At 45.7% G+C, this 19,674-nt stretch overlaps 1 protein-coding gene across 1 annotated transcript in view; it reads right to left on the reverse strand.

The window, feature by feature from the left end:
• LOC116983849 (fibrillin-1-like) overlaps positions 1 to 19,674 on the reverse strand; it is a 149,068-nt gene that overhangs the window by 53,766 nt on the left and 75,628 nt on the right. The window contains exons 26-40 of the mRNA XM_033037726.1: positions 17,967 to 18,152; positions 15,165 to 15,383; positions 13,366 to 13,488; positions 12,398 to 12,520; positions 11,184 to 11,306; positions 9,867 to 9,989; positions 8,653 to 8,775; positions 7,586 to 7,708; positions 6,467 to 6,589; positions 5,468 to 5,590; positions 4,443 to 4,565; positions 3,433 to 3,555; positions 2,408 to 2,530; positions 1,395 to 1,517; positions 399 to 521 (exon numbers count right to left, since the gene is read on the reverse strand). Coding sequence (XP_032893617.1) covers positions 399 to 521; positions 1,395 to 1,517; positions 2,408 to 2,530; positions 3,433 to 3,555; positions 4,443 to 4,565; positions 5,468 to 5,590; positions 6,467 to 6,589; positions 7,586 to 7,708; positions 8,653 to 8,775; positions 9,867 to 9,989; positions 11,184 to 11,306; positions 12,398 to 12,520; positions 13,366 to 13,488; positions 15,165 to 15,383; positions 17,967 to 18,152 — 2,004 coding nt within the window. The remainder of the gene's footprint in view (positions 1 to 398; positions 522 to 1,394; positions 1,518 to 2,407; positions 2,531 to 3,432; positions 3,556 to 4,442; positions 4,566 to 5,467; positions 5,591 to 6,466; positions 6,590 to 7,585; positions 7,709 to 8,652; positions 8,776 to 9,866; positions 9,990 to 11,183; positions 11,307 to 12,397; positions 12,521 to 13,365; positions 13,489 to 15,164; positions 15,384 to 17,966; positions 18,153 to 19,674) is intronic.

Consider the following 19,674-nt stretch of genomic DNA (forward strand, 5'->3'; position numbering starts at 1 on the left):
TCCCAAGAATGTTGGCACTGGGCTGGTACTCACTGGAATTCAGGAAGTTGAGGGAGGACCTCATTGAAACTTATCGAAGTTTCAGTCTGAAGAAGGGTCTCAACCCAAAAGTCACCCATTCCTTATGTCCAGAGATGCTGCCTGTCCCGCTGAGTTACTCCAGCATTTTGTGTCTATCTTTGGTTTAAACCAGCATCTGCAGTTCCTTCTTCCATCTTTCAAATACTCTCCATCTCAAAAAATAATTTGTTCTGCATTTTCTACCAACATGGAGGATCCCACATTTGTCCATATTATTATTTTGTCGCATATCTTACACATGTGGCCAATCGACAACATTTAATCTGTCCATATCAATGAAATAGAAAAAGCTACTGGGAGAGCTGTTTGTCAGTTACCTGTACAATCCCTTCCGTCCCCAGTGTACCCAGCCCCACACACACACTGGAACGAGCCGGGGCTGTTGGAACAGGAGGCCGAGCTGTGGCAGTCGTGGCTCCCACTGCGACACTCGTCCACATCTGGAGAAAGAGAAGAATTTATTAGAGTGTTGCAGGTTGGTGATTATTTATCTTTATCCCGACACTGGCCCAGATTTAGGCATGCCCCTCATAACTTGGAAATTCTTGGCCGTGTAGAGCCTCACTGTCCAGGACACGTCTGGCTTCCATTCCTGCTCTGTACATGAATGGAGGAGGTCAGTTAGACTGTACATAGGTATCAGCTCTCATTTATGGATAATCATCGACAGTTGAAACAAAGAACTGCAGATGCTTCTTTATACACAAAATTACACAAAGCTCCGCAGTAAATCAATGGGGTCAGGCAACATCTCTGGTGAACATGGATAGGTGACGTTACAGTTCGAGACCCTTCTTGTCCCTCCCTCGAGACTGGTGCCCAAGGACATGTGTGTGCATGTCTTGTATATGAGAGTGAAAAAGTATGATCAAAGGTTTAAGAAATAAAGGTTGACTAAGCTTAAGAGTATGAGTGGATAAGTGATCCTTCAAAGCAAACATAAGCAAGGCATTTGACAGAGAGAGAGGCACCATTTGTTGGTGCCCTTAGCAATGCAAACTCTAATTGGCTTAGGGAATGAACACAAAGTCCTGTTCATCACTCATCTGCCTCACTGGTATAGAGCTATGGAGTCACATTCGGCCGCACAGCATGCCAACCACTGGGCACCCATACACCTTCATCCCATCTTCCACCATTTTCCTCATAGCTTTTTATCTTTAGGCAATTCAAGTGCTTGTGCAGCCCCTTCCTAAATGCTGCCAGTGATGCTGCTTCCACACTATATCAGGCAGTGCATTCCAGGCACTCATCACTTTTTGGGTGAAAATGGCACCCTCAGATCCCCTCTACCCCTTTCCAGAGCCAGTTACCTGTACAAGTCCTTCCGTCCCCAGTGTACCCAGCCCCACACACACACTGGAACGAGCCGGGGCTGTTGGAACATAAGGCCGAGCTGTGGCAGTCGTGGCCCCCACTGCGACACTCGTCCACATCTGGAGAAAGAGAAGAATTTATCAGAGAGTCGTCAGGTTGGTAATTATTTAACTTTATCCCGACATTGGCCCAGATTCAGGATAGACCCGCATAACTCTTGGAAACGTTGAATTTAACTCATCCAGGACATTTCTAGTTTCTATTCCTGCTCTGTACGTGGATGGAGGAGGTCAGTTAGACTATACATAGGTGTCAGCTCTCATTTATGGCTAGTCATCGAAAGTAGAAACAAAGAACTGCAGATGCTGCTTTATACACAAAATTACACAAAACGCTGCAGTAAATCAGTGGGTCAGCAGCATCTTTGGTGAACATGGATAGGTGACGTTGCAGGTGGAGACCCTTCTTGAGACCGGGGCCCAAAGGCATGTGTGTGTATGTTTTGTATATGAGAGAGAAAAAATACAATCAATGGTTTGTGAAATAAAGGCTGACTATGTTCAAGAGTATAAGTGCATGCATCACCTTCAAAGCAATCATAAGCAAGCCATTTGACAGAGAGAGGGGCATCCATTATTGGAGCCCTTAGCAATGCAAACTCTAGTTGGGTTAGGGAGTGAACAAAAAGTCCTGTTCATCACCCAACTGCCTCAATGTTATAGAGCCAAGGTGTCAAACGATATGGAAACAGGCCATTCGGCTGCACAGTCCATGCCAACCACTGGGCACCCAAACATATTAATCCCATCTTCCACCATTTTGCTCAAAGCTTTCTATGTCTAGGAAGTTCAAGTGCTTGTTCAGACCCTTCCTAAATGCTTTCAGTGACTCTGCTACCACACTCTATCATGCAGTGCATACCAGGCACTCATCACTCTCTGGGTGAAAAAGGGTACCTCACATCTCCGCTACCCCTCAATCCTACAGTGAAAGATTCAGAGCCAGTTACCTGTACAAGTCCTTCCGTCCCCAGTGTACCCAACCCCACACACACACTGGAACGAGCCGGGGCTGTTGGAACAGGAGGCCGAGCTGTGGCAGTCGTGGTTCCCACTGCGACACTCGTCCACATCTGGAGAAAGAGAAGAATTCATCACTGGGTCACAGGTTGGTAATTATTTCACTTTATCCTGACACAGACCCAGATTTAGGTTTGATCCTCATAACACTTGGAAACGTTGAGTTTAGCTCATCCATTGGTTCAATGAGGAAAGGCCGTGTATGTTGATGGAGGAGGTCAGTTAGACTGTACATAGGTGTCAACTCTCCTTTATGGCTAGTCATCGACAGTAGAAACAAAGAACTGCAGATGCTGGTTAATACACAAAAGTACACAAAGCGCTGGAGTATCTCAGTGGGTCAGGCAGCATCTCTGGAGAACATGGAAAGGTGACGTTGCAGATCCAGACCCCATCTTGTCCCTCCCTCGAGACTGGTGCCCAAGGACATGTGTGTGAATGTTTTGTACTTTATATGATAGTCAAAAAGGTACGAACAAAGGTTTGAGATATAAGGGCTGACTAAGCTTAAGAGTGTGAGTGCATGCTTGATCCTTCAAAGCAATCATAAGCAAGCCATTTGACATAGAGAGGGGTATCTATTATCGGTGCTCTTAGGAAATCAAACGCTAGTTGGGTTAGGGAAGGAACAAAAAGTCTTGTTCATCACCCATGTGTCTCACTGTTATGGAGCCAAGGAGTCAAACGATATGGAAACAGGCCATACGGCTACACAGTCAATGCCAACCACTGGGCACCCATACACATTAATCCCATTTACCACCATTTTGCTCAAAGCTATCTATGTCTAGGCAATTCATATGCTTGTGCAGACCCTTCCTAAATGCTTTCAATGACTGCTTCCCACTCTATCAGGCAGTGCATTCCAGGCATTCATCACCTTCTGGGTGAAAAATGGCACCCTCTGATCCCCTCTACCTCTTTACCTTACATTGAAAGATTCAGAGCCAGTTACCTGTACAAGTCCTTCCGTCCCCAGTGTACCCAGCCCCACACACACACTGGAACGAGCCGGGGCTGTTGGAACATAAGGCCGAGCTGTGGCAGTCGTGGCCCCCACTGCGACACTCGTCCACATCTGGAGAAAGAGAAGAATTTATCAGAGTCGTCAGGTTGGTAATTATTTAACTTTATCCCGACATTGGCCCAGATTCAGGATAGACCCGCATAACTCTTGGAAACGTTGAATTTAGCTCATCCAGGACATTTCTAGTTTCTATTCCTGCTCTGTACGTGGATGGAGGAGGTCAGTTAGACTATACATAGGTGTCAGCTCTCATTTATGGCTAGTCATCGAAAGTAGAAACAAAGAACTGCAGATGCTGCTTTATACACAAAATTACACAAACGCTGCAGTAAATCAGTGGGTCAGCAGCATCTTTGGTGAACATGGATAGGTGACGTTGCAGGTGGAGACCCTTCTTGAGACCGGGGCCCAAAAGCATGTGTGTGTATGTTTTGTATATGAGAGAGAAAAAATACAATGAATGGTTTGTGAAATAAAGGCTGACTATGTTCAAGAGTATAAGTGCATGCATGACCTTCAAAGCAATCATAAGCAAGCCATTTGACAGAGAGAGGGGCATCCATTATTGGAGCCCTTAGCAATGCAAACTCTAGTTGGGTTAGGGAGTGAACACAAAGTCCTGTTCATCACCCAACTGCCTCAATGTTATAGAGCCAAGGAGTCAAACGATATGGAAACAGGCCATTCGGCTGCACAGTCCATGCCAACCACTGGGCACCCAAACATATTAATCCCATCTTCCACTATTTTGCTCAAAGCTTTCTATGTCTAGGAAGTTCAAGTGCTTGTCCAGACCCTTCCTAAATGCTTTCAGTGACTCTGCTACCACACTCTATCATGCAGTGCATTCCAGGCAGTCATCACTCTCTGGGTGAAAAAGGGCACCTCACATCTCCGCTACCCCTCAATCCTACAGTGAAAGATTCAGAGCCAGTTACCTGTACAAGTCCTTCCGTCCCCAGTGTACCCAACCCCACACACACACTGGAACGAGCCGGGGCTGTTGGAACAGATGGCCGAGCTGTGGCAGTCGTGGTTCCCACTGCGACACTCGTCCACATCTGGAGAAAGAGAAGAATTCATCACTGGGTCACAGGTTGGTAATTATTTCACTTTATCCTGACACAGACCCAGATTTAGGTTTGATCCTCATAACACTTGGAAACGTTGAGTTTAGCTCATCCATTGGTTCAATGAGGAAAGGCCGTGTATGTTGATGGAGGAGGTCAGTTAGACTGTACATAGGTGTCAACTCTCCTTTATGGCTAGTCATCGACAGTAGAAACAAAGAACTGCAGATGCTGGTTAATACACAAAAGTACACAAAGCGCTGGAGTATCTCAGTGGGTCAGGCAGCATCTCTGGAGAACATGGAAAGGTGACGTTGCAGGTCCAGACCCCATCTTGTCCCTCCCTCGAGACTGGTGCCCAAGGACATGTGTGTGAATGTTTTGTACTGTATATGATAGTCAAAAAGGTACGAACAAAGGTTTGAGATATAAGGGCTGAATAAGCTTAAGAGTGTGAGTGCATGCTTGATCCTTCAAAGCAATCATAAGCAAGCCATTTGACGTAGAGAGGGGTATCTATTATCGGTGCTCTTAGGAAATCAAACGCTAGTTGGGTTAGGGAAGGAACAAAAAGTCTTGTTCATCACCCATGTGTCTCACTGTTATAGAGCCAAGGAGTCAAACGATATGGAAACAGGCCATACGGCTACACAGTCAATGCCAACCACTGGGCACCCATACACATTAATCCCATTTACCACCATTTTGCTCAAAGCTTTCTATGTCTAGGCAATTCATGTGCTTGTGCAGACCCTTCCTAAATGCTTTCAATGACTGCTTCCCACTCTATCAGGCAGTGCATTCCAGGCATTCATCACCTTCTGGGTGAAAAATGGCACCCTCTGATCCCCTCTACCTCTTTACCTTACATTGAAAGATTCAGAGCCAGTTACCTGTACAAGTCCTTCCGTCCCCAGTGTACCCAGCCCCACACACACACTGGAACGAGCCGGGGCTGTTGGAACAGGAGGCCGAGCTGTGGCAGTCGTGGCCCCCACTGCGACACTCGTCCACATCTGGAGAAAGAGAAGAATTTATCAGAGAGTTGTCAGGTTGGGAATTATTTAACTTTATCCCGACATTGGCTTCAGGTTAGACCCTCATAACTCTTGGAAACGTTGAGTTTAGCTAAATCAAGACATTTCTGGCTTCCATTCCTGCTCTGTACGTGGATGGAGGAGGTCAGTTAGACTATACATAGGTGTCAGCTCTCATTTATGGCTAGTCATCGACAGTAGAAACAAAGAACTGCAGATGCTGCTTTATACACAAAATTACACAAACGCTGCAGTAAATCAGCTGGTCAGCAGCATCTCTGGTGAACATGGATAGGTGACGTTGCAGGTGGAGACCCTTCTTGAGACCGGGGCCCAAAGGCATGTGTGTGTATGTTTTGTATATGAGAGAAAAAATACAATCAATGGTTTGTGAAATAAAGGCTGACTATGTTCAAGAGTATGTGCATGCATGACCTTCAAAGCAATCATAAGCAAGCCATTTGACAGAGAGACCATGCATTATTGGAGCCCTTAGCCATACAACTCTAGTTGGGTTAGGGAATGAACAAAAAGTCCTGTTCATCACCCATCAGCCTCACAGTTACAGAGCCAAGGAGTCAAACGATATGGAAACAGGCCATTCGGCTGCACAGTCCATGCCAACCACTGGGCACCCAAACATATTAATCCCATCTTCCACCATTTTGCTCAAAGCTATCCATGTCTAGGAAGTTCAAGTGCTTGTCCAGACCCTTCCTAAACGCTTTCAGTGACTCTGCTACCACACTCTGTCAGGCAGTGCATTCCAGGCACTCATCACTCTCTGGGTGAAAAAGGGCACCTCAGAACTCCGCTACCCTTCAATCCTACAGTGAAAGATCCAGAGCCAGTTACCTGTGCAAGTCCATCCGTCCCCAGTGTACCCAGCCCCACACACACACTGGAACGAGCCGGGGCTGTTGGAACAGGAGGCCGAGCTGTGGCAGTCGTGGCTCCCACTGCGACACTCGTCCACATCTGGGGAAAGAGAGGAATTTATCAGAGAGTTGTCAGGTTGGTAATTATTTAACTTTTTCCCAACATTGGCCCAGAATTAGGTTTGATCCTCATAACTCTTGGAAACGTTGAGTTTAGCTCATCCAGGACATTTCCGGCTTCCATTCCTGCTCTGTACGTGGATGGAGGAGGTCAGTTAGACTTTACTCAAGAAGGAACTACAGATGCTGGAAAATCGACGGTAGACAAAATTGCTGGAGAAACTCAGCGGGTGCGGCAGCATCTATGGAGCGAAGGAAATAGGCAACGCTCGGGCCGAAGAAGAGTCTGAAGAAGGGTTTCAGCCCGAAACATTGCCTATTTCCTTCGCTCCATAGATGCTGCCGCACCCGCTGAGTTTCTCCAGCAATTTTGTCTACCTTCCTAAATGCTAAAAGACTAGGCTTGTATAAAAAGACTAGGCTTGAATTCACTGGAGTTTAGAAGGATGAGGGGCATCTTATAGAAACATATAACATTATAAGAGGACTGGACAAGCTAAATGCAGGAAAAATTTTCCCAATGTTGGGAGAGTCCAGAACCAGGGGCCACACTTAGAATAAAGGGGAGGCCATTTAACACTGAGGTGAGAAAAAACCTTTTCACCCAGAGTGTTGTGAATTTGTGAAATTCCCTGCCACAGAGGGCAGTGGAGGCCAAATCACTGGATGGATGAAAGAGATAGTTAGAGCTCTAGGGGCTGGTGGAATCAAGGGATATGGGGAGAAGGCAGGCACGGGTAATTGATTGGGGATGATCAGCCATGATCACAATGAATGGCGGTGCTGGCTCGAAGGGCCGAATGGCCTCCTCCTGTACCTATTTTCTATCTTTCTATGTTTCTATGCTTTCATTGACTCTGCTACCACACTCTATCAGGCAGTGCATTCCAGGCACTCATCACTCTATGGGTGAAAAAGGGTACCTCAGATCTCCGCTATCCCTCAATCCTACAGTGAAAGATCCAGAGCCAGTTACCTGTACAAGTCCTTCCGTCCCCAGTGTACCCAGCCCCACACACACACTGGAACGAGCCGGGGCTGTTGGAACAGGAGGCCGAGCTGTGGCAGTCGTGGCTCCCACTGCGACACTCGTCCACATCTGGAGAAAGAGAAGAATTTATCAGAGAGTTGTCAGGTTGGTAATTATTTCACTTTATCCTGACACTGGCCCAGATTTAGGTTTGATCCTCATAACACTTGGAAACGTTGAGTTTAGCTCATCCATTGGTTCAATGAGAAAAGGCCATGTCGAGCCTCACTGTTCAGTACACGTCTGGCTTCCATTCCTGCTCTGTACGTGGATGGAAGAGGTCAGTTAGACTATACATAGGTGTCAGCTCTCCTTTATGGCCAGTTATCGACAGTAGAAACAAAGAACTGCAGATGCTGGTTAATACACAAAAGTACCCAAAGCGCTGGAGTAACTCAGTGGGTCAGGCAGCATCTCTGGAGAACATGGAAAGGTGACATTGCAGGTCGAGACCCTTCTCGTCCCTCCCTCGAGACTGGTGCCCAAGGGCATGTGTGTGCATGTTTTGTACTGTATATGATAGACAAAAAGTACGATCAAAGGTTTGAGAAATAAAGGCTGACTAAGCTTAAGAGTGTGAGTACATGCGTGATTCTTCAAAGCAAACATAAGCAAACCATTTGATGTAGGGAGGGGTATCCATTATTGGTGCTCTTAGGAAAGCAAATGCTAGTTGGGTTAGGGAAGGAACTAAATGTCCCGTTCATCACCCACGTGCCTCACTGTTATAGAGCCAAGGAGTCATACAATATGGAATGGGCCATTCGGCTGCACAGTCCATGCCAACCACTGGGTACCCAAACACATTAATCCCATTTTCCACCATTTTGCTCAAAGCTATCTATGTCTAGGAAGTTCAAGTGCTTGTGCAGACACTTCCTAAATGCTTTCAATTACTGCTTCCCACTATCAGGCAGTGCATTCCAGGCACTCATCACCTTCTGGGTGAAAAATGGCACCCTCAGATCCCCTCTACCTCTTTACCTTACATTGAAAGATTCAGAGCCAGTTACCTGTACAAGTCCTTCCGTCCCCAGTGTACCCAGCCCCACACACACACTGGAACGAGCCGAGGCTGTTGGAACAGGAGGCTGAGCTGTGGCAGTCGTGGCTCCCACTGCGACACTCGTCCACATCTGGAGGAAGAGAAGAATTTATCAGAGAGTTGTCGGGTTGGTAATTATTTCACTTTATCCTGACACTGGCCCAGATTTAGGTTTGATCCTCATAACACTTGGAAACATTGAGTTTAGCTCATCCATTGGTTCAATGAGAAAAGGCCATGTCGAGCCTCACTGTTCAGTACACGTCTGGCTTCCATTCCTGCTCTGTACGTGGATGGAGGAGGTCAGTTAGACTATACATAGGTGTCTGCTCTCCTTTATGGCTAGTCATCGACAGTAGAAACAAAGAACTGCAGATGCTGGTTAATACACAAAAGTACACAAAGCGCTGGAGTAACTCAGTGGGTCAGCAGCATCTCTGGAGAACATGGAAAGGTGACGTTGCAGGTCGAGACCCTTCTTGTACCTCCCTTGAGACTGGTGCCCAATGACATGTGTGTGCGTGTTTGTAGATAAGAGTGTCAAAGTACGATCAAAGGTTCGAGAAATAAAAGCTGACTAAGTTTAAGAGCTTGAGTGCATGCATGATCCTTCAAAGCAATCATAAGCAAGCCATTTAACAGAGAGATGGGCATCCATTATTGGAGCACTTAGCAATGCAAACTCTAGTTGGGTTAGGGAATGATCAAAAGTCCTGTTCATCACCCATCAGCCTCACTGTTATAGAGCCAAGGAGTCAAACAATATGGAAAAGGGCCATTCGGCTGCACAGTCCATGCCAACCACTGGGCACCCAAACACATTAATCCCATCTTCCACCATTTTGCTCAAATATTTCTATGTCTAGGCAATTCAAGTGCTTGTCCAGACCCTTCCTAAATGGTTTCAGTGACTCTGCTTCCACACTTTACCAGGCAGTGCATTCCATGCACTCATCACTTTCTGGGTGAAAATGGCACCCTCAGATCGCCTCTCTCCCTTTATCTTACAGTTAAAGATTCAGTATTCCCACATCTGCAGTGTCTTGTGTCTCCACATTTTATTATTGTTCTGGGCTGAGATAAATATCTGGATTTTGATAACTCATCACATCAGAGAAGGACTGCATCCAACAAACCAGTGGGCTGAGAGATTTCCACAGTGAAAGATTCAGAGCCAGTTACCTGTACAAGTCCTTCCATCCCCAGTGTACCCAGCCCAACACACACACTGGAACGAGCCGGGACTGTTGGAACAGGAGGCCGAGCTGTGGCAGTCGTGGTTCCCATTGCGACACTCGTCCACATCTGAAGTTTGGAATGAGAGAGAGAGAGAGAGTTCACTGGACTATACATAGCTGCAAGAAGATTTAACTTTCCACAGCTACATGGTCAGATTTAGTCCCAATGTTTTATAGAAACTGGATCAAGGTGATTCCTCACATAACTCATCTCAATTAGCTTTGGGATGTTACAAGGGATGGAGGAGACAAACACCTGATTAGTTTGTCCTGTGGCAGGATATTTGCAAAAGTTTTTGGTATAGAATTTCCAATGTATGTGACCTTCCCAATCTCCTGTCATCTAATCTGATTTGGATTTGAACAGAACCAAACACAGTCAGTCAATGAGAAAAAATATGTACAAATCCAGAATCAACAAATTTACCCCCTGGTAGGCGAAATTTACCCCAGGTTGGGAACCCACGTTTTAGATTAATTTTAATGACTGAGAACAAGAGTGCACAATTTCTGGACTGAAGTTGGCATAAAATACCAAGGAACGTAGTAATGAATTATAGGAGGGCTTGGTATTGAAATGGATAAACAAAAGAGACTCAGATGTTTGCAGAGAGAAGTGAATACTTTGCAATTGATGGGGAAGAAATAAATTGAACAGTGTAATTTTAAGGGGAATACATGATTATTTAAGGGTCTGCACATATAGACGTCTGAAGTCAATAATATGCAATAGCACTAAAATGACAGTCCAATGATTAGAAAAGCAAAAAGATAATTTTAAAATGTTGTAAGCCTCTGGTTATTATATCTGGCTCTGGCTATGGAAGTTGAAAGGGACCAAGACTTTTGAAACAAAATAAATTTATTAGAGTCGTACTCGGAATGAAGGATTTTGTTTAAACCAGAGATGCTGTAATTCTTCCGAGAAGAGAAGGAAAAGGGGAGTTTTAATGGAAATGTTTACAATTTCGAGGGGTTTTGACAATGACATGGAGAGGAGGAAGTGAGGGAAACTGAGGCAGAACTCACCCATTTCGAAATAAATGCTGAACTTTGTGCTTGGTGTCTGTGGCCCAGAATGGAAATGGACCCAGACGTCAGTGCAATTGGAGACAGACCCTTCCTAAACGCTTTCAGTGACTCTGCTACCACACTCTATCAGGCAGTGCATTCCAGGCACTCATCACTCTCTGGGTGAAAAAGGGTACCTCAGATCTCCGCTATCCCTCAATCCTACAGTGAAAGATCCAGAGCCAGTTACCTGTGCAAGTCCTTCCGTCCCCAGTGTACCCAGCCCCACACACACACTGGAACGAGCCGGGGCTGTTGGAACAGGAGGCTGAGCTGTGGCAGTCGTGGCTCCCACTGCGACACTCGTCCACATCTGGAGGAAGAGAAGAATTTATCAGAGAGTTGTCGGGTTGGTAATTATTTCACTTTATCCTGACACTGGCCCAGATTTAGGTTTGATCCTCAAAACACTTGGAAACATTGAGTTTAGCTCATCCATTGGTTCAATGAGGAAAGGCCATGTCGAGCCTCACTGTTCAGTACACGTCTGGCTTCCATTCCTGCTCTGTACGTGGATGGAGGAGGTCAGTTAGACTATACATAGGTGTCTGCTCTCCTTTATGGCTAGTCATCGACAGTAGAAACAAAGAACTGCAGATGCTGGTTAATACACAAAAGTACACAAAGCGCTGGAGTAACTCAGTGGGTCAGCAGCATCTCTGGAGAACATGGAAAGGTGACGTTGCAGGTCGAGACCCTTCTTGTCCCTCCCTTGAGACTGGTGCCCAATGACATGTGTGTGCGTGTTTGTAGATAAGAGTGTCAAAGTACGATCAAAGGTTCGAGAAATAAAAGCTGACTAAGTTTAAGAGCTTGAGTGCATGCGTGATCCTTCAAAGCAATCATAAGCAAGCCATTTGACAGAGAGATGGGCATCCATTATTGGAGCACTTAGCACTGCAAACTCTAGTTGGGTTAGGGAATGATCAAAAGTCCTGTTCGTCACCCATCAGCCTCACTGTTATAGAGCCAATGAGTCAAACAATATGGAAAAGGGCCATTCGGCTGCACAGTCCATGCCAACCACTGGGCACCCAAACACATTAATCCCATCTTCCACCATTTTGCTCAAATATTTCTATGTCTAGGCAATTCAAGTGCTTGTCCAGACCCTTCCTAAATGGTTTCAGTGACTCTGCTTCCACACTTTACCAGGCAGTGCATTCCATGCACTCATCACTTTCTGGGTGAAAATGGCACCCTCAGATCCCCTCTCTCCCTTTATCTTACAGTTAAAGATTCAGTATTCCCACATCTGCAGTGTCTTGTGCCTCCACATTTTATTATTGTTCTGGGCTGAGATAAATATCTGGATTTTGATAACTCATCACATCAGAGAAGGACTGCATCCAACAAACCAGTGGACTGAGAGATTTCCACAGTGAAAGATTCAGAGCCAGTTACCTGTACAAGTCCTTCCATCCCCAGTGTACCCAGCCCAACACACACACTGGAACGAGCCGGGACTGTTGGAACAGGAGGCCGAGCTGTGGCAGTCGTGGTTCCCACTGCGACACTCGTCCACATCTGAAGTTTGGAATGAGAGAGAGAGAGAGAGTTCACTGGACTATACACAGCTGCAAGAAGATTTAACTTTCCACAGCTACATGGTCAGATTTAGTCCCAATGTTTTATAGAAACTGGATCAAGGTGATTCCTCACATAACACATCTCAATTAGCTTTGGGATGTTACAAGGGATGGAGGAGACAAACACCTGATTAGTTTGTCCTGTGGCAGGATATTTGCAAGAGTTTTTTGTATAGAATTTCCAATGTATGTGACCTTCCCAATCTCCTGTCATCTAATCTGATTTGCTGACTTATTTTTTTCAAAGGAATTTGCCTTTGAATAAATGGCTCAAAACAAAGTAATAAAAAAACATTATATTCCTTCAGAACTTGAGCCTTTCATGATCAGCAGCTCTGCATGACCTGTAAACATCTAAAACAGGTGTGAGTTCCAGATGACCAAACACATATGTCTGTGACTATTGGAGAAGGTCAGATATTGGATGTTTTTTGGAGGGGGTTCAGCTGTTGACTTCAAAAGGCCAGTGTTTGTGTTACTGATCGGTAACGTTCCAATTCCAGAGGAACCTAAGAATTCCTAAGTCTGAAGAAGGGTCCTGACCTGAAACATCGTCTGTCTATTCCCTTCCCAGATGCTACCTGACCCACTAAGTTGGTCCAGCACTTTGTGATTTGCTCAAGATTCCCAACATCCATGGTCTCTTGTGTATCCAAAGTTTAGTATTGTTCTGGACTGAGATAAATCCCCACATTTTGATAACTCATCACATCAGAGAGGGACTGCATCCAACAAACCAATGGACTGAGAGATTCCCACTGTGAAAGATTCAGAGCCAGTTACCTGTACAAGTCCTTCCATCCCCAGTGTACCCAGCCCCACACACACACTGGAACGAGCCGGGGCTGTTGGAACAGGAGGCCGGGATGTGGCAGTCGTGGCTCCCACTTTGACACACCTCCACATCTGGCGTTTGGATTAAAGAGAGAGTTCACTGAAGGATTTAACTTTCCACTGTTACGTAATCAACTTTAGTCTCAAAGTTTTAAAGAAATTGAAGCAAGGTGATTCCTCTTGCATTCCCTCACTCTCCATTCCTCCCCCACCCTAGTTGGCCTACTAGTACCACTGTCATCCCGCTTCACTGTTTCACTGTTCGTATCCCCTCATTGTCACTTTTACCGCAGCCAACAATGGACCATTGTGGGCTCCACTTTTCTCTGATCATCGGTGCTGGCTTTGATTTGTTCTTTTCATACCTTTCATTCATTTGTTCTCTGTACCTTTTCATACTTCTAGTCTCCCTCCTCCCCCGATTCTCAGCCTGAAGAAGGGTCTCGCCTCGAAACGTCACCTATTTATTTTCTCCAGAGATGCTGCCTGACCCGCTGAGTTACTCCAACTGTTTGTGTCTATCTTCAAACAAAATTACAAGTTGGGAATGGAGAGATGCGAGACCCTCTGGCAAACGCTTGATCCTAGATTCGTAGGTTAATTGAGTTACACAGCACAGGAGCAGGCTCTTCAATTCAATTCATCCATGCTGACAAGATGCCTGTCAGTGCTAATCTCATTTTCCTGCTTTTGGCCCTTATGCTTCCAAACCTTTCCTGCCGGAGAATGACAACCACTTAATTTCCCAAAACATAGAATGGTCAGAAGACACGAGATCTGAAATTTTACCCAGTCAGCTTCACTCAGTTTCAAATTACAGAAAGTATTGGATAAAGTGCTGCATGACAGATTGTTCTGAAATCTGGAACTAAAGGGGATGGAGCAGCTACGGAAAGCAGCAATGAATAGTTATCGGGTTAGGTTTAAGGTACAGTTTCCCATGGTTGAGGCTATAGAAATGGATCTTTTAGATCAGGGATTCCCAACCTTTTTCGTCCCGTTTACCCCTGCCAACTTTAATAGCGCATAACAATGTTCTTTCACTTATTTATGCACAACTAATGATGAACAGAACTAAACACAGTCAGTCAATGAGAAAAAATATGTACAAATCCAGAATCAACACATTTACCCCCTGGTAGGCGAAATTTACCCCAGATTGGGAACCCTTGTTTTAGATTAATTTTAATGACTGAGAACAAGAGTGCACAATTTCTGGACTGAAGTTGGCATAAAATACCAAGGAACGTAGTAATGAATTATAGGAGGGCTTGGTGTTGAAATGGATAAACAAAAGAGACTCAGATGTTTGCAGAGGGAAGTGAATACTTTGCAATTGATGGGGAAGAAATAAATTGAACAGTGTAATTTTAAGGGGAATACATGATTATTTAAGGGTCTGCACATATAGACGTCTGTAGTTAGTGAGTATTTTTACGTAATATGCAATAGCACTAAAATGACAGTCCAATGATTAGAAAAGCAAGAAGATAATTTTAAAATGTTGTAAGCCTCTGGTTATTATATCTGGCTCTGGCTATGGAAGTTGAAAGGGACCAAGACTTTTGAAACAAAATAAATTTATTAGAGTCGTACTCGGAATGAAGGATTTTGTTTAAACCAGAGATGCTGTAATTCTTCCGAGAAGAGAAGGAAAAGGGGAGTTTTAATGGAAATGTTTACAATTTCGAGGGGTTTTGACAATGACATGGAGAGGAGGAAGTGAGGGAAACTGAGGCAGAACTCACCCATTTCGAAATAAATGCTGAACTTTGTGCTTGGTGTCTGTGGTCCAGAATGGAAATGGACCCAGACGTCAGTGCAATTGGAGACAGGGAAGGTGATGTTGTTTTGATCTTTCTCAGTCAACATGCGCTGCATGTGTTGATCGGGGTCCGTTCCACAGCCAAAGGAGATGTGGTCTTCCTGGGAAGTCACAGACAGCAAGTCCACCCGGAATCGGATTCCTGAGAGTAAAAAACAAACCCTTCATAGATGCAGCACCGTTTCTCAGCAGTCCACACACAGCCTCAGACATACCCAATGCTGCTGCGTCCTTTACTTTGTAGGGTGCATTTGGCTCATTGAGTGCATTCTTGCCTCTGAATCAACATGCTGTGGATTCAAGAGCAATAAAAGGAGTTGCTACAGGAGGAACTCAATGGATCAGGAAGTGTCTGTGGAGGGGAAAGGAGAGAACGGACAGTTGGTGTTTTGGATCGAGACGCTTCTTTTGAACCAGACAAAGGTGTTTCAACCCAAAATGCCAACTGGCAATTTACCTCCACAGATGCCGTCTGACCCGCTGAATTCAGTTTAGTTTAGTTTGAAGATTCAGAGCGGATACAGGCCCTTCGGCCCACCGAGTCTGAGCCGACCAGCAATCCCCGTACACTAGCACTGTCCTACACATTAGGGTCAAGTTGCAATCTTTACTGAAGCCAATTAACCTACAAACCTGTATATTAATGGAGTGCGGGAGTAAACTGGAGTATCCGGAGAAAACCCACGCAGGTCACAGGGAGATCGTACAAACTCCATACAGACAGAGCCCGTAGTCTGGACCTCTGCCACTCTTTTTTGTTACTCCGGTTTCTAGTGTCTGTAGATTCTTGTGCCTCGTCTGTGAATTCAAGTCACCCTCCAGACTCCTGAGGCCATTCCCAAGCCTGGCACATCATGCAGCACTGACAAAGTGACAATCAATTGGTGGGGGGGGGGGGGAACTGAGGGGTTGCAGGTTCTCTTCCACGAAAGATATTGAACCAAGTCTCATCTATTTTCTCAGAAAGATGGCATATCCTCAGCCTGTAACTATTCCCCAGTAATTAGCTTATATGGCCACTGTTGCACCACTGTCTGTAGTTTAGTTTAGAGAAACAGCATAGAACAGGCCATAAACTAGTTTATCTGAAATTAGGGACAATTTACAGGCCTGCACGCCTTTGGAATGTGGGAGGAATCTGGAGCACTGGGAGAAAGTCCACGTGGTCACAGGGAGAACATACAAACTCCGTACAGAAAGCACCTGTAGTCAGGATCGAACCCGGGTCCCTGGCACTGTGAGGCAGCACCTCTACTGCTGCGCCACTTTGCTGCGTAGTTTCTACCTGTGTGTAATTTGATGGCCTTGTTTCCTATATTACACTGGTGACACTACACCAATAATTCTAATGTATTATTTGCAGGATGCTTTGAATATCTACACATACTGTAAGCTACCAACAATACTACAACATTTCGGTAGAATCTTTATTTTCATCAGGGATGCAAAGGCAGCAAGAAGGGGAACTAAATGTTCACAGAATCGCATCAGAGTGTGATGTCTGTCGTAGGTATATGCACGTTCTAATCCTCATCACTGCCCCCATCCCCTCCCACCCCCCCACCCCCACCCCACCCTGCGAAACTAAATCGAGGGAAGCTTCACCCATATCCTATCATGAGTGATAGGAGCGGAATTAGGCAATTCGGCCCATCAAGCCTCCTCCGCCATTCAACCATGCCTGATTTATCCTTCCTCCTCAATCCCTGTCTTCTCCCCATAACCCCCGACACCTGTACTAATCAACAATCTATCTATCACTGCCTTAAAAATATCCATTGACTTGGCCTCCACAGCCTTCAGTGACAATGAATTCCACAGATTCACTACCCTCTGATTAAAGAAATTCCTCTTCATTTCCTTCCTAAAGGAAGGTCCTATAATTCTAAGACTATGACCTCTGGTCCCGGACTCTCCCACGAGTGGAAACATCCTCTCCACATCCACTCTATCCACATCTACTCTATCCAAACCTGAGGTGCAGTGAAAAGTTTTTGGTCCGTGCTAACCAAGCAGCGGAAAGACAATACATGATTCCAATCGAGCCATCCTCAGCTCATCAATACTGCATCATACTTTTTACTTGGTATAATCCCTGGAAAACCAACGGAATCAGTCCAAGTTCTCATTTGCCACCATCTGGGTCTCGATCCTGCAATGGTTACATTTGGTTTACAGTTCCTAAATGATGCAAGATTTAGTGTTGAATCCCATGGATATTCTCGTGTGCAAGCCTGGAGGACTAATCAAGGTTTCATTTTCTTCTCCAGATGACCATAAAGTTCAAGTCAGTGAAAACTAGTGATTGCAACAATGATTCCCTGTGAATAATTCCGGGGGTTAAGGGGGTTGCAGCAACCGTTGATGACCGACTGCTATGAGCGACAGCAAGTCACCAAAGGCAAGATCTTCAAGTGGGTGGATCAGCTTGGAAAGCAAGTGATGGAAGGTCTTGGATTATGGTCAACCTTCATCTGGATGTGGGAGCTAACTTTCCTTTATTTCCCAACGACTACTTTCACACACACACACACACACCAAATCCTATACTTCCAGCGGCCGACGTCCGCAGGAACTGGAGGACAGGGATGTGTGGTGCGTCCGTCACCGTTCCCGTTGGAAACCAGCACCACTGCGTCGCTAATGTTGTCAACGATAATGAATGAGGTCATTGGATGGTGCAGCAGTCATGACTCTTCTTTCAGCTCTATGGACAGAGTGTTACCTGTGTACTGGTGAGTGGAGTTAGACATCAGGGTCAAGTTGAAGAACCAGTACATGTCTGCGCTGTTCTGGTAGTAGCTTGGGAAGTTATTGGACACGATAAACCCAGAGACACAGGGGCAGGGACTTCTTGAAAGAGCCTGCAGATGCACAGTTCCTGGTATAATCTCCGGTGGGCAAAAACAACCTAAAGACAAAGAAAGATCATATGAATCATTTGACACCTTTAGCTTTTTGTAATGGGCCTTATTGTTCTTTTTCTATATCCTACTACTTTGTAATTCATTCACACAATGATTCCCAGGCGTGCTTAAAATGCACGCTGGCAGATTGCAGCCCAATCTTATCTAAAAACTCATCATTGACCTCATCCATCAAATGTACCCCATGTGTAGAAAGGAACTGCAGATGTTGGTTTATACCCAAGATAGACACAAAGTGCTGGAGTAACTCAGCAGGTCAGGCAGCATCTGAAGGATCTGAATCAGAGTCCAAAGAAAAGTCCCGACCTGAAACATTACTCATCCTTTTTCTCCAGAGATGCTACTCGCTGAGTTACTCCAGCACTTTGTGACTATCTCTAAATGCCTCCTTTGTGATGTGTAAAGCCTTCTTGTTGGTCTTCTTTGTGAGGTTTGGGCAATGTTAGGTGATTTTTATCATGAGGGCATGTTTCTAGTCAATCTTTCTTCACTGGGTCTCAGTGTTTAACTCGCTGCCCAAGAACATTATGGCAGCCCCTTCATCAGGTGAGCTGCAATGGTTCAAGTTGCTGGCTTATCATACAATATACAATACAATACAATATTTATTACATGTCATTTGAACCGCAGTGAGGCTCAAACAAAACTCCGTTTCCACAGCCATACAAACAAAGACAATTTCCTACAGACATACACACAATTCAATTTACAGAAACATCCATCACAGTGAACCTCCTCCTCACTGTGATGGAAGGCAAAGTCTTTTCTCTCCCTTGTTCTCCATTTCCCCCCCCGATGTCGAAGCCCCAGGTGGGCAATGATAAGTCCCACGGCCATTTTAGGCCGTGCCGGGCGATTTACGGCCCCGCTCCCGGTCTAAATGTCACAAAGTTGGAGCCCCCGGCGGGCGCTGGAATGTCCCGCGGCCATTCCAACCCCGCGACACGGGCTGGAGAAGTTGCGTTGCGGGAGCTCCGGAAAGCGGTCTCCACCCGGACCCACGAGCTCCCGATATCCCGACAGTCCACAGAAGCTGCGTTGCTGGAGCCTCCGAGCTCCAGAGTCGGCCGCAGCAGAGTCCCCACGCTCCGAGGCCGGCCAGCCCCACGATTTGCTCTTGGTCAATTATGAATGGGGAATAAAAGCTGGCCTTGGATGTATCAACACAGAAGTGAACACCAATTGTGTCTTTCCTCTCAAAGGAACGACCCTTTCAAGGGACGACAGATGGCACAATGGGCTAAGTGTTCGGCTGGCAACCGGAAGGTAGCCGGTTCGAATCCCGCTTGGAGTGCATACTGTCGTTGTGTCCTTGGGCAAGACACTTCACCCACCTTTGCCTGTGTGTGAATGTGTGTGAATGTGTGTGAGTGATTGGTGGTGGTCGGAGGGGCCGTAGGCGCAGATTGGCAGCCACGCTTCCGTCAGTCTGCCCCAGGGCAGCTGTGGCTACAGAAGTAGCTTACCACCACCGAGTGTGACTGAGGAGTGAATGAATAATGTGAT

Source organism: Amblyraja radiata, chromosome 19 (genome assembly GCF_010909765.2).
Source record: "Amblyraja radiata isolate CabotCenter1 chromosome 19, sAmbRad1.1.pri, whole genome shotgun sequence".
Lineage (NCBI taxonomy): Eukaryota > Metazoa > Chordata > Chondrichthyes > Rajiformes > Rajidae > Amblyraja > Amblyraja radiata.